At 38.2% G+C, this 26,164-nt stretch overlaps 1 protein-coding gene across 2 annotated transcripts in view; it reads right to left on the bottom strand.

The window, feature by feature from the left end:
* Nucleotides 1-760: 760 nt before the first annotated feature.
* The window catches only part of gpr156 (G protein-coupled receptor 156), a 37,394-nt gene continuing 11,990 nt past the window's right edge, over nt 761-26,164 (bottom strand). For both annotated transcript variants that reach the window (XM_022680110.2, XM_049485092.1), the window contains exons 2-10: nt 13,987-14,141; nt 13,632-13,759; nt 12,937-13,072; nt 11,406-11,516; nt 10,053-10,178; nt 9,740-9,835; nt 8,203-8,439; nt 5,673-5,834; nt 761-3,147 (exon numbers count right to left, since the gene is read on the bottom strand). In XM_022680110.2, coding sequence (XP_022535831.2) covers nt 1,726-3,147; nt 5,673-5,834; nt 8,203-8,439; nt 9,740-9,835; nt 10,053-10,178; nt 11,406-11,516; nt 12,937-13,072; nt 13,632-13,759; nt 13,987-14,103 — 2,535 coding nt within the window. In that variant the 5' untranslated portion in view covers nt 14,104-14,141 and the 3' untranslated portion in view covers nt 761-1,725. The remainder of the gene's footprint in view (nt 3,148-5,672; nt 5,835-8,202; nt 8,440-9,739; nt 9,836-10,052; nt 10,179-11,405; nt 11,517-12,936; nt 13,073-13,631; nt 13,760-13,986; nt 14,142-26,164) is intronic.

The raw sequence follows: 26,164 nt of genomic DNA, 5'->3' as shown, positions 1-26,164 counted from the left end.
TTTATGCCACTCCTGGTGCAAAAATTCAAGCATTACAGTTTGGTTTGATGGCTTGTGATCATCCATCTTCCTCTTGATTCCAGAGGTTTTTTAAGTGGTCTCTTTTTTTTCCAGAGCTGTATATCTGGACATATAGTGTATTATCATGTTCAGAGGATATCAGTAACACTGGAACTTGATATCAGTTTAATTAAAATAAAGTCCTCCACTTGATTCTTCTTCATTATAATAAGCTCTTCATTAAAAGCTCTTCAGTTCAGTCACAAGGCTTTTTATTACAGTAGTGTGACCAGAGATAATGATCCGTGCATCCACCTACACACACACTATACACAATATAAACCAATGGCTCATAAGCACCTCATATATCATCATTCTAAAAGGACTAAATACGTAAACAAGTGCTTTTCTCCTCCGCAGGGCCTGAGATGACCTTGCTGTTAGCTCTCTCTCTCTCTCTCTCTCTCTCTCTCTCTTTACTGCAGCATCAGCTGCTTGTATCACAGCTATGCTAATGAGACATGGGGGTGAGGAGGGCCACCATATCATCACTTTATGACCTAGTGCACTGTGGGAAATGGTGCATCATTTGCGCTGAATCATCCTCTGGGCCTGGCCGCGAGACACTTAAAGAGCAGCTGCAGAGACGTATCAACACACAGCAGAACCACAGCTTAATGCATCTGCTCAGGTCACGCAAACACGCAGAGCATTCAGATTTATAATAAATTACACAAGGCCTTCAATGAAAAACCACATATTAACGATTTTCTTCCTTCTGGGTTTTATTTTTATTTAATTTCTGGTAAAAAAAAATGTGTGCTTTATTTAAACCTATATTTTTTGATACATAAAAGAAATATAGGTCCGTTTTTGGGCCCGTTTAGACATTGTATTCTCTGGGCTTTTTTGTTCAGAGTGGTCTTGCTTGCCAACTAAGTGACTATGTGAAAACTGAAACATGCCTTCTAATGGCATTCTTTATTCATAAAATATTAATAAAGAGGTATATATTAAAGAATAGAAAAGTTTCTCTTTTATGCTAACATTCATTTTTTGACATAATGTAAATCTGGCAGTTGTTTTTTGCATTGTGTGTTGCAAAATTATCTAATAAATAGAAAATCTTCAGAAGTAAAAGTAGAAATTACTTGGAATTACATCTTTTACACTGACCTTTATTGAAATGTTATTCTTTTGGTAATTTTCCTTCTCCATGTTGGTGATACGAGATATTTCCTCCCAAAAATATATATTTATATATATAAATATACATTATATACATATATGATTATTCAGAAGGGCTCACATGTATGTGAGCATAAATATATATATTGTTAAAAGGGTAATTTTTGTAGTGGCCATTCCCAAGCTGTTCCCTGTACTGTTGGTTGTACCCTAAGATTTTTCTATATATTTCGTCAGTGTATATAGGAGAATAGTACACTATGCACAACATTTAGTCAAAAACTGATTCAGTTAGTCTATGAAATATATGAAATAGTTCTGTTTTCAGTGTATTTTTTTTCAGTGTATTTCCACAAAAAAATGTTCTTTCCTTATTTTTGGCCTGTAGTGTAACTATGTTTCTATTGTCTCTATAGTGCCATGTTTAGTTTAGTGCATTGTTTCCTTTTCCAAAAGCCTTAACATTACAATAATTCCATTGTTACAGACCCTGGCTTTCCACAGAGCATTGTCTAACTCCCCTCACCTCACCTCTGTTCAAACAAAAGTGGGTTTAAGGTCCTCTTTAAAGTTAACCACAGGGTGCGAGGAGCGGCACAGCTCCTCAAATTCACTGTCCGAAGTTTCGGAGGTGCTGCTGCTTCCGCTGGAGGCGTACGGGTTGTGCAGGCAGGCTTCACAGTAGGGTCGGTGGTAGTAGCAGTAATCCTCTGAGCTGCTGGACTCTGAGTCTGAGTATCCGTACGGATCTGGATCTCTAGTCCCGTCTAAATGTCTATGTCCTTCCAAGGGACTTTTAGGACGTCTTGCAGAGGACGACCTTCGATATCGTCTAGAACCTCTCCTGTCCAGCCGTGATTGGCTGCGTGAAAGACGGCATGACCCTGTATGACCATGACCTCCGTTACTGTCCTCATCACTTCCAGCTTGATGATTGTTTGAGTCTGGTTGTGTAGGAGTGCAGTTCGCCTGAGCAGAAGTGGAGGCTGTTTTGGGGTCTTGTTCCTGCAGTCTCTCTTGGCCTGGTGGTGCAGAACCCCTTCGGCAAGCTGTAGGAGGTGCTGAACCTGGGTAATAGTAAGGAGGCGGGCCCATTCTGGAGGTGTGGAAAGGAGGCCTGCGCTTTCGCATCATGTAGGGTGATATGCTGGGGAGGTGGAAGTGCCTGGGTGATCGAGGAGAGAGAGGAGAGAGTGGAGAGAAAGGGACGAGGCCGCTCAAGTCCTCTTGAGCAGGATTGGAGGGATTTCTCACTCCTCTGACAGTGTTCACACTCAAGTCCTGCAAAATCTCCTGCAGCTGCTCGCTGCTCACAAAGCCTTGCCGGCCTCCCGTTGGTACATTATGCTCTACCACTGATGCGGTGGTCTCACCCTGAGGTGGACTGGTACCAGCAGGGGACAGGGGTGTGCAGTCCTGTGGTTTATTCAAGCTTATTAGCTTGTGAAGTTCTGCTGAAGGTCCAGGCCCCACAGATACACTTATAATGTTCACACTTGCATTGGGTTTCTGCATCTTCTGCATCATTTCACCTGTGTTCCTTGTCAAACTCTCACACTCAAGCTTCAACTGGACATCCTGAGACTTCTGCGATGATCCGTCAGGACTGCGAGAAGACAAAGGTGGAGAAAAAGCCGAAGAAGCCAAAGGAGCTGAAGGAGCTGCATCAGGATGTACCAAACAAGGCACCAAATGAGGTTCAGACTCAGAAGGATGTGAAGGTGGATGCACATAAGGTGGAGGAGACAGAGCAGCAGAAGGAGAAGGCTCTGGATCTGGCAGAGGAGAAGGAGGAGCGTCTAGAGGGACCACAGTGGTCTGCGTGGAGCAGGAGTTGAGGTTTGTGTTGGAAGAGTCCAGTTCTCTGTCGTCCTGGAGGTGACCCACAGACATCAGCTTCAGAAGTTTGTCCTTGGCATTGTTCACCTGTTCTTGGAGGCTGTCTATGACTGCGTTTTTCTGTGAAGACAGAGATATAATAAAATTATTTTTCAGATGTTAAAAACCTGATATATATATATGATATATACACTGTGGCTAGTGCTAGTGGTTAGCCGCTAACGGTGCTGCACCCAGCCTTAGTGGAAATCTGGAAATCAACAATTGGGATTGTTGCTCTATTAGGATTTAATTGCAATATTAAGTCCTACAGGTTGCTCAAACATTGTGCTTTTAGAAAAAATGACAAGACAGTGCACAAAAAAGAAGGTACATTAGTTTCAAACTGGATTTGTATAATACAAATTACATTATCTTAGAAATATTAGAATATTACCATATATATATATATATATATAGGTAACTCTGTGTCAGGCCGAATCAAACACACTCAAGAGAAAACTTTAGTCTGTAGTCCACACTGTGGCCAGCCCTGCTCTAGATCATCAGGTTTCCTCTAAGATGACTCAATAGACGACTTCTGGTTTCCATAAATATGTAGGCCTTGAGAAATGGCCAAAATGCCTCAAGCTGATAGAGATCACTTGGAGTGAATGAGAGAGGAAGGAAAAGCTTGAACAGGATGTGAGGTCACAAAGCAGTGCCTTGAGGAAATGTAAAACAAAAGGGCTGAGCCTCGGATATGGGTCAGTGACGCATGGAAATGCGCGCCTCACGCCCACCTCTGGAATCTGGGTTCAGGAGCTTTCACAAACCTCTAATCTGAGAGCTTGTGGTGTTATCATCTTCACTGAGAGCTGGCTTTAGATTTGTAATTGTATAGGAACACCCACAGGACAGAAACAGTCCCCTAAATGGAGTACAGCCTTTACCTGAGAGCTCACCTGGCCTATAGTGCAGAATGTGATAAAGTTTCTAATGGATTTGAAATAAACCAGTGCTATAAGTTACAATAATATATAATAACAGCCTTTGCTTCATAATGTGCACATGGACAATAATCACATCACAAGACATTAAATGTATGGTGCATTTTAAAACAGAAAAAAGGAAAATTTACACTGTTCCATAACATATCTACCGTATGTACATTTAATCTGCTCTATATTATTTAGCATTTAATGAATCCAATAGTACATTATTAATATCAGGACATGGATCACATGTTCATTTACATTTACATGTATGGCATTTAGCTGACACTCTTATCTAGAGAAACTTATAAGTATTACAGAGGTGGGACAATGTAATGTTAGGAGTCTGCCCTTGTCGTTCCTGAGTCACTTCAGTCTGCCTGCTTTCGATGCTGAACTATAGAACAAAGACTCCACTTCCCAGCATGCACTTACACCAGACTTCCCAGACTCTGCTGATCATGTGACGCTTTGGTGTTCTCGCTCCCCCAGTTACTGATTGTTTCCACCTGGCCTCTCTAGTATAAATACCCCTCAGTTTGCTCTGTTCCTTGCCTGAGTATTGAATCTAGTTATCTAGCTCTTCTACAACATGGTTCCTTTGTTTATTTCCTTTTGTTTCCGACTCTTGATTTTTGCCTGTGTTGTCAACCACTTTTGTGTACTTTTTTTGACTACTCTTTTGCCTTAGCCATCTCTTTGCTGGCTTTACTGTGTTTGACCCTGTTTTGCCAGACCATGCTCTGTTATGTTGTTTATAATAGCTGCCATATTGTTACTGACCCTGCCTGTCCCTTACTACTCCTGTAAGCCTAGCCCTTTTGTTAATAAACCTTGTGTTTTTTATATGCAAAATTTTCTGTTGTGTGTCTGGCCAGCATGACAGCCCTTCCAGCAGGACAGTCTTCCACATGATGTGGTAGTTCACTGACAGGGGGTGGTGTTATCCACTGCGCCACACCAACCACTGGTTCACATGTTCTGGTGAAATCTTATAAATATATGCCTGTATTATTTTTAAAATTGCAATATATCAGAGTGGGCAAAGTTGGAATCAAAGCTAAATGTGCTACTTTAAAGAATCTAAAGTATAAAACATAAAAGTATTTTGGTTTGTTGGTTTGTTTAACACTTTTTTTTTTGGTTTACTTTATACAGTTATTGCATCTGCGTTCCTTCATAGATTTGATGTCTTCAATATTAATCTATGAAATGGCATTTGTTTTTTTTTTACTTTTAACTGAATATGTATCAGAGAAAAAAAGCATTTTGCTCTGTAGGTTCTTTCCCACTTTTTCCACTATTTATTCTGCAAGCTCAGCAGAATGTCAGAAGTTTACACCCATTCCGGCTGAGCCATATTGGAAACAGCCTTTTCTAAATGTTGTAATATTTTCCATTACGTATATACAGCTTGCCAAGATATATGTAGCATATAGATACATATATACTAGTCATACACCCTCCTCCTGAAGGCAAACTGCTGTACAGGGCTGTGAATAATTGAACTCACATGCTCCCCCTAATCACGTTCAGCAGGAATATCAGGGCCAGGTGTATTTGATTATGGCTGGAAGTGAGCTCTGTAGGAGGGAAGATCTATAAGTGAAGGCTGTAGGCTGCCCTGCTGCACAGTGACACATATTTCAGCGATGAGAAGATGGCCCATACCTCACTGATTAGCCTCTTCATGGAGTCGTTCTCTCCGAGCAAGTAGTAGACCTCGTCCTCGCTGTACATGGAGCGCAGGCTCTTGCTTGGACTGCTGAAGTACTTGGCCATCTGACTGGGGTGGGGGTTCACCTCCTCTTCAAACTGCCTCCATTGGGTTAACTAAGAAGATACAGAGTAAAGAATGTTGTGTACATTTCTTACATACATTCCCTTCTTCCAGATGGAGGTACGTTTTTTTTGTTTAAACCACAGAGAGACGCTGTTTGAGGCCTTTACTGATGTGTATGATTCATCAGTCAAACCCTTCCTCTGAAGAGTTCCACTGATGTGCTTTATCTTACCATTAGCCACACACACACACTTAAGGCCGATCACATGTATACATAGTTTACATAGTCTCCTGTCAACATGTACATTTAGACCACTCTTGGCCTTGAAGCTGAGTGCAGTGTGTGTGATTTATGCTATATTTATGCTGTGTGGATACCATGCCGGTGCCAGTCCAGAAAGAGCTTATTCAATCCTTGAACTCTAATATGTTAGGTTTTAATATTAGGTTAATGATCATAATGCAGAAACTATTGTTAATTATTTGGAAATTATTTGATGTAGTGAAACTCATGGAGTCCCACAGGGTTCTATTTAAAGGCCTGTTATAATAGGCGTTTAATAAGGACAGTAAGGTACAGTAGTGAAAATATGAAGTGTGCTTTTTTATACAGGGGGTTAAAGAAACAGTTTTGCAAACAATCTATTTAACTCAATTTGTTATAAGAACAAACATACAGAAGTCTGAATTGTATAAGTAATTATTTGCACAGATCGCAGTTCAACTGACAATACTAATAAATTACGGTAAGTAAAAGTTTATTTAAGTAAAAGTTAAATTAAGTAAAAGTTTATTTAACTAAAACTGCTTTGTTGGTTTCTCTGTCTGGTTCAAGTGCCACGTAATGGAAAACTGTATTTATCTAGTATAATTTAAGTTAGTATAGTTCATTACATGGCACTGACTTAATAAATATATACGCTGAAATTCTGATATTATTTTTTAATAGAATCAATTTCTACTCATCCCTAACCAGCCCAAAATCAGCGCTTCTCCCAAAATACCACACTGATTTTGTACTAAAACATGTAATAATTTCTTCAACACAGAACAATATCAAATGTTTCAGCACTTCAGATCCATTTTCAAACCTTTTAAACTCAGTGCTCGAACTGTAACTCCATTATCAGCTCATCAACCAATCAGCACACAGTAGCAGTAATGCTAGTGCCTCTACTTTATACTAATACATACTGTACACTAATACTTTACTCTACTTTCCAAAATTAAAGGAATACAGTTCAGCATTCACACAAAAATTTACAAGTGTTTAATGAACGTGCACAACACTGTTAACAGAGATTTCAACTCCAAATCTATTATCACCCTGGAAATAGAACACTGCTGTCTTCTCTCACCGGACTGTGAGTTACTGACTCCTGACAGACACTAGATAATCAGGATATCCAGAACAAACCCTAACTTCAAAAGCTGTGCTGCAGTAATATCAGCCAAGATCCACTCCGTCAAAGAGCTGAGGCCAGCAGTGTACTCTCCATGCTGACATGGACGTCTGGGTAAACAGCTCTGATGCTGGATGCTGAGTCACCACTTCTTCAGATAGTTTTATTGATTGATAATGCTTTGATTCATTCTTTTTACTCAAAGTAAAATCAATAGGGAGAAGATGTGAATAAAGTTTGAGGTAAAAGTTTATGGGCAACTGAGTGGTCCAGCGGTCTAAAGTACTACCACTATGATTGGGAGATCGCTGGTTTGAATCCTGGTTATGCAGCTTGTCATTGGCAGCCGGAGCCCTGAGAGAGCACAAATGGCCTTGCTCTGTCTGGGAGGGTAGATAGATGGTGCTCTTTCCCCACATCACTCTAAAGGGTGATGTTGATCAGCACAAGGCGTCTGTAAGCTGATGTATCGGAAATGAGTCGCTGCACTTTCCTCCAAACATGCTGCAATGCTACTCGGCAATGCTACATCAGCAGCAGTTCAAAAAGAGGTGGTGGCAGACTTCACATGTATCGGAGGAGGCATGTGCTAGTCTTTACCCTCCTGGTGTTGGGGTATTACTAGTGATAGGGGGTAGGGGGGTTCTAATAAGTGGGTTGGGTAGTTGGCCTTTTTCACACATTTTCACACATGATGCATTTTTACACACCCCATCAGCTGCCAAAGCCCCTAAAGAGCACAATTGGCCTTGCTCTCTCTGGGTGGGTACAGAGGATGGCGCTCTCTTCCCACATCACTCCAAAGGGTGATGTCGCTCAGCACAAGGCATCTGTGAGCTGATGTATCAGAACATGTCACTGTGCATTCCTCCGAGCACGCTGTGATGCTACTCGATAATGATGCATCAGCAGCAGTTTGAAAAGAGGCCGAGTATGAGTCTGAGTTTACTGTGTTCACCATCTCTCTCCTGTCCAGTTTTTTTTTTGTAGCACAGTTCCCTGCATGTTTGCTCACCTGAGGAACGAAGAGGAGGCAGTTGATGGTGGTGGTGCAGATGAAGATGGCTCCAGATATCACGCTGTAGACCAGGTTAGGCCAGGCATACAGGTAGCGAGAGACAGGCACAGCCACAGCCGTAGACGCCGTAACCAGACACACGGCAGCCGTGATGGTCATAGACTGGTTGACTGGGGGCAGGCTCACGTTGCTGGTCAGTCCGGCCAGGTATGTGCCGTACAGCAGAAGACTGCACTGTAGCAGAGGAGGAGAGAGCTGTGTTAATTATAATGATGTGTTTTTACACTCCATATCCAAAAGTATCCAAAATACTTGCTAATGCGTTCCCACATTTGCTGACACATGATTAATAGCAGCACACACACACACAGTTTGTCCAATGCCAAGTGTAAGATTTGAGCTACAGAGCAGTGTAACTGTGTTCTCTATCTTTGGAATGCAATGCAGTGGCATTTGTGAACAAGAAAATATCATGCAGCATCGGAATGCAATCAAATCCTCACAGAAATGTACCAATCTCTTGTGTAAAGCCTTTCCTAAAGAGTAGAGACTCATTGATAGTCTAGAGTAGAACTGTGTTCTCTAGTGGTGTGACGAGATCTCGTTCCATGAGATCTCATGACATTAAAAAAACGCCACAATATTTCTGGTCAGGTGTTAAATGAGTGTTGTGAGATTTTGCACAGGTAGCCAAAACAAATGTTCGATCAATCTGGATGGCATACAGCAGCACACACACACACACACACCTGCCTCTTTGTATCTGACTTAAAACTTTGTTCTGTGTTGCAATAATCTTGTGGTCTACTAAGCCTAAGATTTGGTCATAGGTTGCCAGGTCTGTATAAAACACTGAATACAAAACCTTCACTTGGGGGATTCTAACAATAATTCTAAGATCTGAAATTGATAGGTCTATGGTAAAACCAGCTGCAGTACTTATATGCATACTGTTCTGTATTTTACTGCAAATAATAAATAATACATAATTCATAATCAGAGAAAAAAATGATTGCCATCCATTACAAGATGATTACTTACAAAATATTTTTAATCATTTAAATAAAAAAATAAAAAAATAAATCACCTGAAGTTTTGCATTTTGTGAGTTTCAGTCTAATAAAATATTTTTAATCATATATAAATTTGTAATAAAAAACTAGTCTTGTCTCATGAACCCAGTATTGTCTTGTCAAATGCGATGAGTCTCGTCACATCCCTAAAAATATATTGGAGTGGCGATAGTGATCAAGAATTGATTGTCCAACATGAGTTCCTGACTATACGTTCTATAGTGTTCTTATATCTAGTGTAAATACTTCTCAGAAATGTAGATTATGTTGTTGCTTAATTCCCTTAATTTCAGAAGAGAGAGTTGCCAGATGAGTGCAGATGAACAGGTGTCTATTCTCTTACATACCTCAAATAACTATATAATTAACACGCAGCCTGAATTAATCCCTCTAACACTTTACATTAAAGGGTGAATGTTTGCATTAGTAGGATGTACAGCATGTCGTAAGAGAGGTTTTACCTTGACGGCACAGAGGAGAATGGCCCACAGGTCTGAGTAGTGAGAGGAGCAGGAGTCCAGCTGAGATAAGGAGTAATGCACATCAAACTCTACCACCTAATAAATGAGAGAAAATTAGTTTTGCAAACACACTAAAATATTTATAATATATTTTTTATTTTTTTTTTGCTTCAGCAAACTGTGCTTAAAGAGCATAATGAGTATATCACAGTTATACCAGTTATTACCAGTCCTAATAAGTTAATTTAAAGAGGGTCTGGGGTCCTAGGATTTAGAATATCAAATATATAATTGAATGAGGTAAATTCAGTACCTTGACCACTGCACTGACTGAGCGGGAACACCTGACAGGATCAGTCAGACCCCACGCAGTCAGAACCACCACATCCACCAGAATCAGCAGAGCCACCAAACCCATAAGCTGAATATCTCTGATTATCTGAAACACAGGAGACCAAACAGGAAAAAATGCTGAAAACAGGACTGAAGACTGACTGAACAAAATATCAGCATATCAGATACGAGTAACACTTTATTTAAACTGTACCTACATACGTAATTACCAAACTCATAAGCATTAAAGAATGCATTTATAAAGCAATACTTCAATATTTATATATATAATGCCAGTACACAGGACACAGGAAAATACTTGCCTGTTAAGAATATGAGTGGGACAAATATCTATAAGACGCACCAGATTTTAAGGCGCATTATCAATAAATGTCTATTTTCTGGTCTATTTTCATATATAAGGCGCACCGGATTATATAGCGCACTGTCAATTTTTTGGGAAATTAAAGGATTTTATGTGCGCCTTATAATCAGAAAAATACAGTAATACAAAAATGCTTTTGTTTGGGATACATTATCAATACATGGAGTCAAATATCTCTATATTTTTTGAAACCCAGGTGCTTCGAACTCCCTAAGACCTGCCCCCTAATTTGTCTTTATGAAAAAGTTACTGCTTTTTTGCCCACATGGTGGCACTAATCAAATGAATAGGATAAACCTGTAGTGAAGAAAATTGGTTGTTAAATTCTGTTAAACTGACTCTAATACATTTATAATTTCTGATATTTTCTTTTTTAGGAGTATTTTTTTTCTCTTCAGAAGCATATATAAAAAAAAAGTAAAGTATCATAGAGAATTGTCTTGCAATTTTCTAAGAATCGCTATTTTGGGCAATGTATCGTCATAATATTGTATCATGAGATGCCCTGTGATTACCATTAGATAAGAAGCACATTTTTCCGCTTCATAAAGGAATTTAATGTCCTTAAACTAATGTGATATAACTTTGCTTCAATTATAAGTTTTGTTTTTCTTGGAATGTTTGGAAGTTTATAATATAGACACATATTGTTATAAATCTATGAATGGTGGCACATTCTCTAGATATGTTGAGTGAAAAAAAAAATTAAAAGCAATAAAAAAAAGGATCAGAATGTGATCTGCTCTAAATTTATTTATAGCTAACACACAAATGTCACTAAAATGTCACTGATATTTAATGAGTGTTGTGTCAATACCGTCATGTTGCATGTACTGGAATTATGTATTTTTAAATATTTATAACCATTGATTATAAAGTGCTTGTAAATGTGTTATGAAACCCTTATGTAGGTCCCCTTTAATCTTACAGCTTTATAGATTTTCTCACCACTCTCTTGTCCGGTACGCGCTGGGTAAAGACCCTGTACAGACGCCACGTTTTACCCAGGATTGGTCCAAACACGAGAGAGCTGCCAATACACAGTGTCCAGACTCTTGCCTGATACAAACAGACAGACAGACAGATAGAAAGTCAGTATTATTGTAAGCATAATGAATATAAACCCACTGAGAGGTATTCCTGTATTATCTCTATATTAAGCATATTTGATATTTTGTTAGTCACAGTGACAGCAGCCGTTAAATCTGATGATCTCTTGAGCCGAAGCCAAGACACTACTGCACTCTTACTGCAAACTATACAAGAGAATGAATTATGGTGTGTGGTTTCCACATAATTCCGATTTTATGATTATCGCTTATGAAGTGTCTAAACACTGAATGAAAGCCAAATGGTGGATGTGTGTCAGTTCCTGAGAATAAAACTAGTCTAGCAGCTTTTACAGGCCAGCAGCACAAACTCAAATACAGATGCACTGTAAATCACCACTGCTGGTTATTAAAATGCATTAAATAGGGCTGTGTGACATAGTAAAAGTATTACATCATGATATTTTAAGGCAGTTTCATGATACATACTTTTTTATATGTAAAAAAAACAGACCAGTAACTGCAGATTTTTAAATAATGTCCCAAAACACCATCCATTTAAATTAAACTATTAAACAAAGCTAGTTACACACTCATATGAATCACAATAATAGTATTTATTACAATATGTTAAATATAAAAAAATGTAAGTCACCTCTAGCATTAAACACACCAATATTATTATTCAATATCAGTATTCATATCTGTATCTGTAATTTATAATACATTAGCTGGACATGCACAAATCTTCACACACAGATAAGACAGGTTTAGTAACTAGAAAAGTGGTGGCACAGCTAACATTGCTCCCACCATTTACTATGGTTGTTTCTATGGTGTTGCTAAGTGGTTGCAAGGCGGTTGCTAAGGTGATTGCTAAGGTGTTGCCTGGTGGTTGCTAAAGTATTGCTCTGGCCGTGGAAGTTGCTATGGTGTTGCTAAGTGGTTGCTAGGTGGCTTGTAGGGTGTTGCTATGGTGTTCGTGGTAGTTGCTATGGTTTTGCTAAGTGGTTGCTAGGTGGTTGCTAAGGTGTTTCTATGATATCAGTGTTGGTTGCTATGTAGTTTCATAGTGGTTTCTAGGTAGCTGCTAAAGTGTTGCTAGGTGGTTGCTAAGGTGTTGCTATGGTGTCTGTGGTGGTTACTATGGTGTCCATGGTGGTTGCTAAGGTGTTCCTAAGCGGTTGCTAGGTGGTTGCTATGGTGCCTGTGGTGGTTGCTAAGGTGTTGCTAAGAGGTTGCCAAGGTGTTGCTAGGTGGTTCCTATTTCTTAGATACAGAAAATATATAACAATAAACAACCTATGTTTTATTTGCAGTAGCATTTTTTCTTTTGTTCTAGAGGTCTAAACCTGAAAGAACTCTCAAACTCTCTGTTTTATGGCAAAAAACTCTTGTGTGTGCTTGTGTGTGTGTGTGTGTGTGTGTACCTGCAGTACCGCTCTGGGCCCTGCTGAATGTACGGGTGATCTGTCATCCACAGCAAACAGGAAGCCGCTAGTGTAGGTCAGCACACTCCCAAACAGAGTGAGAGCGTTCAGATTAGGACTGGACATCTTCACTATCCTGTAAACAGAGTAATCAAGTATATGCACTGCAATTTAAATAGTTTATGATGAATTTTAAAATATTACTAAAGTATCATTGAAATTGACATTATTCTGAGATGCAAGGTTTTAGAACATTAGTAGACCATGATGTAACAAATAAATACTATGACTATGAAGCTAAAGGACTAAAGGACATATACACAAAAATGATGATCTCATGCTCCCTGAACCCTGAACTCTTTCACATCTCCAGCCCCATGAATCCTGACATTGTCATCTTGGAATATGCCTGCGTCATCAGGTAAGAATAAATCCATTGATGGAATAACCTGGTCTATATTTAGTATATTCAGGTAGTCAGCTGACCTCATTCTTTCAGCACATACTGTTGCTGAACCTAAACCTGCAGACCAAATGCAGCATCAACCCCACATCATTTACTTACTTACATCCAATTTTTTTTTTTGGCCAGGCACTGTATGTTTATGTACGTTCCACTAATATATATATATATATATTAGTAGACCATACTAATACATATATAATGTTATATTAGGGGTGAGAGATTTCTTTACCTGTTGTTTTTATAACGGATGGTAAAGATGAAGAAGAAGAAGGCCAGGAGGATCCCACAGGAGTGCAGCGTCCAAACCAAGGCACAAAGAACTGGAGACAGAGATCTGCTCTGCACCTCCACTACCCTCTACACACACACACACACACACACACACACACACACACAATTAAATAGTTATTACAAATTCCTAGAATCACATGTGTGACTGTCATTGCTGTAATATATATGTAATAAAAAGTAAATAAAGTGTATGCGTCCGTCTGTGTGTGTGTGTGTATGGTGAGTGTGTGTGTGTGTGTGTGTGTGTGTGCGTGTGTGTGTGTGTGTGTTTGTGTGTGTGTGTGTGAGATTACCGTGGACAGTGAGCAGAGTCTCAGCAGGATGTCCCAGCTGTGTGGGCTGCTCACCGCAGGATGAATGAAGCAGGATCCTGCCTCACACTCAGCGCTGCAGTTCGGCCTGAGTTCCATCACCAGCCTCAGTCCCGCCTACAGCTCACACACACATCCTGAGAGATGCACACACACAACCGCACACACACACACAAAGAGACAGACAAAGACAGGTCAAATTAATACTACTTTAAACCTTACCTGACTTACAGTAAATACATTCTAATACACTATATACCTGCTTCTATTGAATGCATTCAGTTACTTTAATTTGTACCAATTGTTGATACAGATTTACAAATGTAGACACATACAGCACATACAGTCTAGTCCCTGTAGAGAAGTACTGCCAATAGAATAGGACTCTCTGGAGCAGACAAACATGAAACTATTGCAGGATACAGGGGTATAAAGCCCCCAAGCATTGAAATAAGCTTCCACTGTGTTCTCTCGAATGGTGGTGCTCCATCCAATACTTTGGGGATGAGTTAGGGAGTTTAATATAAAGCTTAATAATAGATAAAGATAGATAAAGATAAAGTAAGGTGCTCATGTGCCTGAATGCAATCAAATCCAGAAATCTTTCTTTAAAGTATCTTTATTATTTTTGTGTATTGAGTATTTGACTTGCCTTTTTAGTGTGTAAACACTTTATATGGATTTATATAATACTTTTTGTGTGTTTTTAGCATCTCTTATTAAGTTACAATATTAAATCTATAAAATATATCTTATTCCATGCTTTTAAATGAGTGAAAGATGAAGTAAAGGTGAGTTACAGTAAGTAAAGAGCACTTATCCAGCAGTAGCACTGCACATGCTGACCACCAGAGGGCTCTCTTCTGCACATTAAAACTCTATAAGACACACACACACACCTGGCCCATGAACTTAACTGGCCCTCAGTGTTGTTACATAATGTTCATCATCATCATCATCATCATCATCATCATCATCATCATATAGAAGAGGGCGTTTTCTCTCTGAACAAAGGCCTGGGAAACGAAGCCCCCTGTTAAACTCAAAGCTCAAAAAAATGATGAGTAAAATTTAGTTTGAAAAAGTTTCTGAACTTTCTGCATTTGCTTTTTTAAAGCAAATTTAATTTCAGATAAATTTAAGTAACTTCAACTTGGTTTCAAGACTTAAATGTTACATAGAGTAAATAAGTGAACTGAACTTTTTTTGAGTAAACTTTACTTAATTTATTTTTGCTGAATCAATCCTTTCTTTTAGTAACCTTTACTTAATATCTGCATACAATATTACCAAATCACAATTACTTAATTTATACAAGATGACTCAAATAATATATGATACATAATATTTTATAATTCCTGAAATTTAAATATTTGTAGTTAAAACACACACATTACACTCTCTCAACACATGGATGGCACATGGATAAATTTCAGGAATTATAATATATTATGTATTCAATTATTTAAGTAATATTGTATGAATTAAGCAATTGTAATTAGGTAATATTGTATGCAGAAATTAAGTAACTTTTACTAAAAGAAAGGATTGACTGAAGTTCAGTAACATTTAAGTCTTGAAACAGGGTTGAAGTTACTTAAATTTATCTACAAATATAATTTACTTAAAAAAAGCAAATGCATAAAGTTGCAAAACTTTTTTTAACTAAATTTTACTCATCATTTTTTTTAGTGTGGGAGCCCATTTATCATTATATAATAGCACCTCTCCTCCAAACACATAAACACTCCACTCCTGCAGATAAATGAGAGAGTAGGGGAAACGCCAGTGTCTTCACGCCACGCTTTACGCTGTTTAACACACTACACTAACACTGCAGCAGCTCATCATCTCATCAGACTCCCAGCACACAATGAACCAGCCCTCATCAGACTGGAGCATAAGCCCCGAATGCCCGGGCAGAGCGGGCGTGGCGTTACAGTGGGATCTCCACAAAAGACTGACAGATCCCCTTCTCCCTCTCTAAAGCACAAAACACAATACCCGCTGATCCGCTCGCGGTGTGAGTGATGGTTTTATGGCAGCAGAAGTGTTGTACAGACTTGTAGTGATGACGTCCTCGTGCTTAACAGAATGTAAAATCTTCCAGGTCTAATTGTGCGCAATTCCATGTGCGCCCGATCTTACCATAACATTACCTTTGCATGAGTGTGTCTGTGTGTGTGTATGAGTGTGTGACTTCCTTGGAAGTGTGTGATTGTGATGTGTTTAAGGCCCATACTTATCAAGCTTCTTCCTTGGTAAGGAGAACATCAAACGGAGAAGATACCTCTTAGTACTGATATCTAGTACAGAACAATACCAGCAGATAATCATCATCATAATTATCATAATAATCAGGCATGTCACAAGAAATATTTTTAGTTTGAACAATACACTGGCCTAGAAAAGATAAGCTATAGAATAAATGTATATATATTTAATTTTCAAGCTATGAAAATACATATATTTTTCACTTTTTGAAACAGAATCTTACAGGTGTGTTTATAGTGTGTCATACTGTGACTAAATGTCATGAGTAATGGAACAATCTGACCAAAATGCTCTGGAATTTCTTGAATTATAATCATTTCCCATTGTCTTTCATCGAAGAGTATTTACTCTGCTGTTTTTGAGATCATTTTGAGCTTTTTGCATGACTGAATATTCAGTCATAATATACTGCATAGAGCAGGGGTGTCCAAACTTTTTTTGTTGGGGGCCAGAAGGAGAAATATATTTGAAGTCACGGGCCACAGACTCTGCAATAAAACAAATGAAATAAACCACTTTAAATAATACATGTTCCTGATTATTTTCATTTACACACCATTTTACTTGACTTACTATCTTTATCTTTGAGAGTGTTGTGTAAACTAAGATTTTTCAAATTGATGTTTCATTTCATGATGTCTCTTAATATTAAACTCCTTAATTACGGCAACTTTTAGACTCTTTTGCCCTTTTTCTACGCTACAACTGAGCACTCTCGCCCCTTTTAGACTCTTTGGTCCCGTTTTCTGCACTACAACTGAGCACTCTCTCCGCTTTTAGACTCTTTGGCCTATTTATCTGCGCTACAACTGAAAACTTTTGCCACTTTTATACTCTCTGGCCCGTTTGTCTGCGCTACAACTGCGCACTCTCTCCGTTTTTATACTCTTTGGCCTGTTTTTCTGCGCTACAACTGAGCACTCTCGCCCCTTTTTGACTCTTTGGCCTGTTTTTCTACGCTACAACTGCGCACTCTCTCCGCTTTTAGACTCTTTGGTCCCTTTTTCTGCGCTACAACTGCACACTCTCTGCTTTTATACTCTTTGGCCTGTTTTTCTGCGCTACAACTGAGCACTCTCGCCCCTTTTTGACTCTTTGGCCTGTTTTTCTACGCTACAACTGCGCACTCTCTCCGCTTTTAGACTCTTTGGTCCCTTTTTCTGCGCTACAACTGAGCACTCTCTCCGCTTTTAGACTCTTTGGTCCCTTTTTCTACGCTACAACTGCGCACTCTCTCCGCTTTTAGACTCTTTGGTCCCTTTTTCTGCGCTACAACTGCGCACTCTCTCCGCTTTTAGACTCTTTGGTCCCTTTTTCTGCGCTACAACTGAGCACTCTCTCCGCTTTTAGACTCTTTGGTCTCTTTTTCTGCACTACAACTGAGCAGTCCCTCCGCTTTTAGACTCTTTGGTCTATTTATCTGCCCTACAACTGAACACTTTTGCCACTTTTAGACTCTTTGGCCCATATTTCTGTGCTACAACTGCGCACCCTCTCTGCTTTTAGACTCTTTGGCCCGTTTTTCTGCAGTAGAACTGAGCACCCTCTCCGCTTTTAGACTCTTTGGCTTGTTTTTCTGCGCAACAACTGCGCACTCTCTCCGCTTTTAGACGCAAATTGTCCACTGGCCATAGTTTGGACACCCCTGGCATAGTGGATACATTCAGGTGAATGTACGCAAAAGAACAAACAGCTATATAAATGGCTAATTAAAGGTTTAAAGACTCTCATTTGACACACCAAAGAGGCAAAGAGGTTTTTAAGAATGTTGACAATGAACATCCTATTATATAAGTACTGTTAATGCACACATTGTGATAAGCATCCTGAAGTACATGGTGCAGCCCTATTATTAAGTAGTTTATTGTAGTTAGTGAATTATAAGCATGCCGTTTAAAGGTTTAAGTAGATAATATAAAGCTGTGGTTTGGTATAAGTCATGCATTCCCGTAGGCTTTATTTGACTGTTGGAGCAGTTTGACCAGTTTGAGCACCGTTCTTCTTCTCTTCAGTGAAGTGAGTTCAGTTAAAACTGCTAACTGGACCAAATGAACTTAGATTCTTCCACATGCAAATCTTACACAAATTGACTAAACCGTTGTAGAGAGAAAGTGCCCCTAAATAACTGTCAAATTAAAGATGATAAATATCAAAATTAAACACTCTTAGCATCTAAAGTATTACATATAATCTCAAATGCTTAACTAGTGTTGCAATAGTTTAAGGTTTTCATGGATCATAATCATCTCAAAAATATTATGATTACATGGTATTACAGTATACAGTATTTCACTATTCTTCCTCTTTTTAATGTTCTTATTATTTTGCTCATTAAAGACATTCATTTTTTTTGATTGAAGAAATCCAGGTCTGGAAAAAATGTATATCAAATCAAATATATATCAAATTTCTTAATTTCTTAATTCTTAAAACTTTATGGATATGAACTCAGGTCTGAAAGCTCTGCATCTTTTTTATTATTTCAGACATTCATCATTTTCTGCAAATAAATGCTCTAAAACTATATTTGGAATTTAGGAGAAATGTTGTATATAGTGTATGTTTATATAAAATATCTCTCTTTTGAAAATAAGTAAAGCTACTTCCTGCATGTGAGAATCTTCTAAATAATTTTCTTCCAACCAATGATTTTTTAAATTAATATATTTCTCAATATATTTATGTTTTGTTTGGAAAATAGTAAAACATTTGTGGGATTCTCTGTTTTGCCCAATACTGGTATTAATTAAGCATACGGTACACATTATAATAACCATTAATGTTCAAACTTTTGTTTCTTTATTTTTTGCCAAACTTTTTGCTCTAATAACAGTATCCCTGTTCTTATAAACTCCCCTTATTTTATATTCCTTAAGTCCCTTTTGATGAAAATAATCTGAAATTAACTTTCATTTGCTTTTATTTTATTGTATTTTTTTTGTTCCACCTTAAATGCAGCAGCATCTGCCATTTGCTGCATCAATTTAAGGTGGAATGGGAAAGTTAGACAGCTAGCTAGCTGCTTTTTGTTAGGAAGAAAATGTCCAAAAACCTTACAACTGCGTATTTAACAATGGTTATATAGTAGTTATTGTAATTTATACAACAGTTAGTTCCGACCTTACAATCTGATTGATTAAGAAGTGTTTTAACCGTGCTGATATTTGTGATAACAGCATGGCCTTCTCACACTAAATCTGCCATTTTTTGCTGAGTAAAGGCATGTACACACAGGACAGTTTTGAATGATTGCCTTCAGAAGCAACAGCATTAGCTTAGCACAGGCTAGCGCCCAGCCAAGCCGGAAAGGTAACCACCAGCCAGGCTAGGCTATGCTAATGCTAAGCTAAAGCAAGCTACGCTAACCTAACCACAGTCCAGCCGGCTAGTTAACCAACACCACCCAGCAAAACAAGCAGAAATTCTTGCAAAAGCGCGCAGCTTTCACATGAAAACGACTCCACAGAGCAGGAGAGGAGAGTTTCAGCGTTATTATAAGGTCCTAATGTTTACTAATCCCTCCTTATTACTTAATTTTGATTTCAAGCTAACGTATAAACCATACGCCGTTTTGTATTTACAGTTCTGTTACAGTTCACTTGTTCTACTTTTTGGCAGAAGGCACAATCCGTATTAAAGCATTATATTTTTTCATTTTCATTATATTTATTTTTTATTTATTTTGTCTTTTATTTTCTTTATTCATCTTGTGAAAAAACTGTTAAAAGCAATAGAACACTCAAAGTTGTGTGGTATCGCGAATAACATCATTATTATTCACGATAACACACATTTCCTTTTGTGTTCTATTGCTCAATTTAACAAGGAAAACACTTAAATTTATGGTTTCTTTTGTCGCTTGTGTCAGTGCCATCTTGCCAGTAATTCTCATAGTCCTCTGTTTTGAGCGTGCCTCTGAAAAATCTCGGGTTGGAGTCCCATGTAACCTTAACACTTATCCCTACCCAATTTTTATTATTGTCATTCATATTATGTTCAAAGCAACTACTGTGACGATTCTGTTTACATGCTTGGCAGCTCTATAACACATAACTTCATAAAGCCTTACAATAGTGTCATAGTATCATCCATGACTATATATGTACAGACTGTCTGTTTGTCTGACTGTCTGTATGATCAGAGGTCTGTCTGATGTCTGTGTTTATAAAATAAAGCACCTGTAAGTGTCAGAAATCACAGAAACAGTAAGTGAGTAATCTCCTGACTGGAGTTATATCAGTGACAGTGTTTGTATGATGCTGTTTCTGTGACTACACGCTTGTTAAAAGTCTGAATGTGTGTCAGCTTCTCCAGGTATGACTAAGCGCTGGTGGTTGAGAGGGTGTCTATGTATGAAGGTGAGCTCCGTTTAAAAGCCCTGAGGCCTTCTCACTCAGTCACACACCACCATCACAGGCACAGACACATTTATATAGCAGTGTTTATGCAACTCTGCTGGAAATGACTGATAGAACAGACGATCAAAGATCTTTTCAGTTTCATTTTACTGTATCTTACACCCTGTGCAATGTAACATTTTTCCAAAATCGTGCAGCCTTATCACTATATACCCTATATCTCACTAGAAAAGGTTTGTGTACACCCCTAATATATAAATAAATGCATTTAGCTAGGTCTGTCACAATAACTGTTTTTTATCATCTATTGTAATTGCAATACATTATTTTAATATCATATAATGCCATTGATTTAATGAAAATACAGTAAAATAACAATGCATTTACACATTACTAGGTGTATACAGCCCCCAGCACTGAGCTGTGGAGCAGTGGAACTGTGTTCTCGGGAATGACGGTACTCCATCAAATACATTTGGGATTAGTTGGGGAGTTTGGGATGAGGTGGGGTGGTGATCATCCAACATCCTGACTATACATGTTATTGAAATCCGGTTGCTTTTGAGAACTAAGATAATAAATACCTGACTGTGACTATGAAATACTGGAAAAATAGAATCCCAGTGGGAGTACTGTGAATGAATAATCATGGAAAGAATTTCATTTACACAGCATTGTTTCTAATGCCTGTGTTTCAGGGTGAACCTGTGTCTGTGTTACCTACACTGTGCCCCTTTCTGATAGAGCACTTATGCTTTGCACCCCATAAATACAAACAGAACTAATTTAATCCCAGTATTATGTGTTTTTTTAACTAATAATAATGTGATGTATAATAATGTGAATCTGGCAACTGTGTTTGACATTGTGCTATAATTTCATGATAAATGGATCAATAGGAATGCTCCAAAATTAACTGTTATAAAATAATTTTACACTGGCTTCCATGTACAATTATAAAGGTTTTTAACTTATCCGGTGATGTTCCCATTTGGAGAAAATCAAGATACTATCATCATTATTCTAACATTTCTGCTGCGTTTGACTGCTTGTTTTTCTAGCATTTTTAGAGTTTTTAAACATTTTAATATTGCAGTTCCAGTTGTTTGAATAAATACTTGGACATCTTCGGTTAGCTCATTTGGGGTTACATTTGTTTTTCATTTGTTTAGTTTCTTTTTGTTTTAGTTCCGGATTTCTATAAAGCTGCTTTGTGGCAGCGTCAGGCTGTAAAAAGGGCTATACAAAGACTTGACTTGACATGACAGCATTCCAGTCCCTAAAAACAGGAAGGAAGGAATAAAGCTATTTATTCTTATTATTGTTTGGCTATTTATCAGAAAAACACACCTGTCCACAAGTCAGCTGTTAGGTAATGGTAACAGGTGCATATGAAGGCTGTGCCCTGATGCTGGTGCTTCACTTTATGAATCTTTAAAGATCAGAGGCAAATATGCATTTAGATTGAATAAGAAACTGTAGAGCATAACTCAATATACACCAACTGAACACTTAGTAATTCAGACTGTAGTTTTGTATGTGTTTTTTCTACAGACTTAATTATCCTCCTTTCACCCTGTTTTTCAATAATCAAGACCCCACAGAGTTGTGCTGGAGTGGATCAGATACAGCAGTGCTGCTGGAGTTTTTAAACACCTCAGTGTCACTGCTAGACTGAGAGTAGTCCCCCAAATAGAAATATCCATTCAAAACCTAGGTAGGAGTTTGTAATTGACAATGAGTGAATACAGTGTTTAAAAACTCCAGCAGCAATGCTGTATCTGAGCCACTCATACCAACACAACACACACTGACACCTCATACACCACCACCACCATGCTAATCAGTGCTAATCACAGCAGTGCTGAGAATAATGATCCACCACCCAAATAATAATAGCTGCCATGTTGTAATAATTATAAATATAATCACATATAATACATCACATAGTCATAGACCACTGGAAAAATGATCCACATTAGAAACGTAACTGAAAAAGTACCATTCTGTTTAGTCAGTAAACAGCACTTAGGCCAAAGGGTCCACAACATTCATTCACTCCCAGTCCATTAGAACCACAGCAGTGCACGGTTTAAGCAGACTGCCTGCTCCAGTACACCCCATTACACTCAGAAACTGTGATAATGGTCCAGTGTGTTGAATCAGCTGGGCTGAAGAGGAGAAACTCTGCAGTAAGCAGTAAGACGTAAGGCCTGAGGGCAGGGAGGGGGGCTCGTTCACAGCATTACTCATTTACACACACGCACAGTCACAGAAGCTACAGACGGTCCATATTTTATCGGGCAAATAAAACATAATAAATGACTAAGCTTTCTGCAACAAATATTAGTGATGTATTGATATGAGACAATAATACAGACATAAAATGTATAAATCATAGATTAATACTTTTGCTACTGCTTTTCGGTAGTACAATAAATACACCACCAAATATTAAACAAACAGTAGAAAATTAATGTCAGTACAAAGATTGATAGATCCTTAGTCATCCATAATCCTGCTACCAGTTAATCAGCTGTCTATCTGTGCCTTGTTTAACATGTCAGGGTCCTCAGAATTCTAGAACGAAGTGAGGAGCAATTATGAGATTAATGTTATTGATGTAAAAATTAGTGATTTCTTTGCACGATCAACACTATGCCCCTATAACTTGCATTGTGAGTCTGTTGGGAGCATCGGCTAAAAGCGCTGTGTTAAAATACTAGGGGTGAACAGAGGCAGACTGTTAAACAAAAGTTTGTATTCCTTATCATGTTTCACTGCACCCACATACATTTGCACACTGCATTTCTCCTTTATATTAATCCTTTATATTCAATTAAATTTATAAACAGACAATATCTAATGTGTAAAATAACCTACAGTGTCTTCTATGTGACCCATTGTCTTAATAAAACAAGCATAGGTTTGCTAATACTGTAGAAGGTGTAACTTTCTAATAATCATGGATTTAACTCTGTAAATCAGTTTGTTAACTGTAATGTGGGAGGTTTGGAAATTCCTCCAGTTCCTTTCTCAAACTCTATCGTCACCTTCCCAAATTTAGATCTGTAGCTGACAGTTTCCTGCAGGCCAGACCGGTGGAGAAAGGCATTTCCGACCATTTTTCACAGAACCCGCCGGCCACTCTACGGGGATGAAGCCTGCAGCAGGAGGCCGAGGCTGTGTCCAGAAACTTTTGCTACTCCTCCTCCTTTCCTACTGCTCCTCTCCCACCCCAGAAAAAGTGGTGGAGGAATAGAGAGGAGCAGCAGGAGGAGTGGAGAGATGGAGCAGTAATTAGGGAAATGAGACAGCTGAGATTTTTCCAGTATGATATTGACTACTTATAGGAGCCAACTGCCTCCTAAATGGCTTTAGGAAAATGGACATATTAGGCACGTCTGTAGGATTACTTTGTTTTACTTTGTTTGTGATGAATAAAACTCAAGATTTAAAACGTGAACTTGTGTGGATTCACGTTTTACTTTTGGTTCATGAAACCCATTACACTACTATTGAACTAAGCCAAACTAATTGCTCACTTTTATCTCCCCTTTTAACACTGCCCCTCCAATCACAGCTGATGCAAGCAGCCAGCACATATGTGGTTTACATGTTGGCCCCACATATGGATGCCCAGCAGGATCAGTGATGCGAGCAGGAGGGGTTAAACATGGGCCTCATTTAGGGTTAAACCCTCTACATGAAGTCTATATGGAGGCCATAAGAGATTAAGTTGATGGACCTGCTCAAAAGCCATGCCCACCTGGGACCCACCCAGTCCACATACTACCCATGCAAGCCCTACATATCCTTGTTAAGTGGATTTTCAAATTTGGATTTCCAAAGTTTTGCTGAGATTTAGCATTTTTCGATCCACAGTGTCTCATGTGTACCAGGAATACATCATAAACGGCTTTGCCACCCACACTGGACTCTTAGTGTAATGAGTGGTAATGATATGATCGAGACCGTTAGCATCTGGCTAGAATTGTCCATGCGAACAGACAAGCACCCCTGGCAGAAATCTCATCCATACTCCCCATTCATTGCAGAAGGCCTCACACACACACATATCCTGTAGGTCTGTAAAGCATTCTTTAGCTTCCGTAGGACGTGGCAAAAGTCATGGCACACGATTCTAGTTCTTGTCTCATGACGTGAGTCATGTCAGTGTATAACCTAGCTATGTTACCCATGAGGAAACAAAGCACAGGTTTAAAGTGCTTTAGAATTTTTCACTGTAGGCCAAACAGACAGGCCTCTTTTCCTACTTTCAAGGGGTTAAAATAACACACAGCACACACTGCTGGTGGGATTTGCTAAGTGCTGACAGGAGTGTGTGTCTTTTCCTGTTAAAGAGGATTTACCCACCATTAAAGAGAAATGGTGAGGAAAAAAGGGCAAAAGGCAATGGAAACTGCTTCTCCAACCCACTGCATTACACTGTAGATCTATATGGCTTTATAATAGACCTAAGAGGTCTAGCAATCTTTATCCTGTACCCATAACTAGACTTAAGCACAGCTTTAAAAAAAATAAATTGTGCTGAAACAGTTTCATAATTAAGTTTATTTTTTTCATTTTAAAAGCATTTAACTATACTAAACTAAATCATTTACACTTCTTATTTTCAGTGTATTTTCATAAACTGCCTTTAGAGGTGTGCAGTATCATATCATGCACAATTATATTGCCAACAATTAATTTATTTATTTATTTTAATCGTTTAGTTGCCATTTACATCCACTACATATAATTTGGTGGTATTTTTTGTTACATTACTTTTTTATGTTTGTTTTCTGGGACTACTCAACTCCATATTTACTTTATACACAGAGTGTGTTATTAATACTATGAAATGTTAGATAGTTGATTTGTGGTCCTTATTTTTATATCAAAAATAAAAATATTGTGAAGTATTTTTTTATATATATTGTGCAGCCCTAATAAAATATAAAATATAATCCCTGTGTTTTTACAATAAACTTTTGTATTTGAACAATGAACATAAATAAATACTTGCTGTAGCATGAATGTAGTATGAATGAGTGTCTAATATGCTTGGTGTAAAAAGTAATTTACTTCAAATTGACACACACACTATTTTGTGTGTCAATTTACTTTTATTTATATTTTAACTATATAACAAGTATCAAATAAAGTATAATATTATGTTACAATTAAGTGCTGAAATACAGATTAAATATTTTTACAAATCTGTTTCTTTGCATATAGCTGAAGATTATTGTTATAGTAAAATATTCTATACACTATTATTAAAAAGTTCTCTACTACAGCACGCTTACATTTTCCACTAGATTAGAGCTGTTGGCACTTTTTAATCCAGTTGACCACACAAACTCAATCTCTCACTCTCTGACTCTTTCTTTCCTGATCCTTCTGTAGAGATTAGGCTCTTGTGGAGCAGCTGAATGAGACGCTGAGGGTTTTTGGGGGGTAATATTGAAACATTCCCCATCACTCTGAAATCCGATTAGCAATTTAATCTGATCTGATCGAGG

This window comes from Astyanax mexicanus, chromosome 11 (assembly GCF_023375975.1).
Source record: "Astyanax mexicanus isolate ESR-SI-001 chromosome 11, AstMex3_surface, whole genome shotgun sequence".
Taxonomy (NCBI): Eukaryota; Metazoa; Chordata; class Actinopteri; order Characiformes; family Acestrorhamphidae; genus Astyanax; species Astyanax mexicanus.
This window is presented reverse-complemented; position numbering and strand designations above follow the sequence as displayed.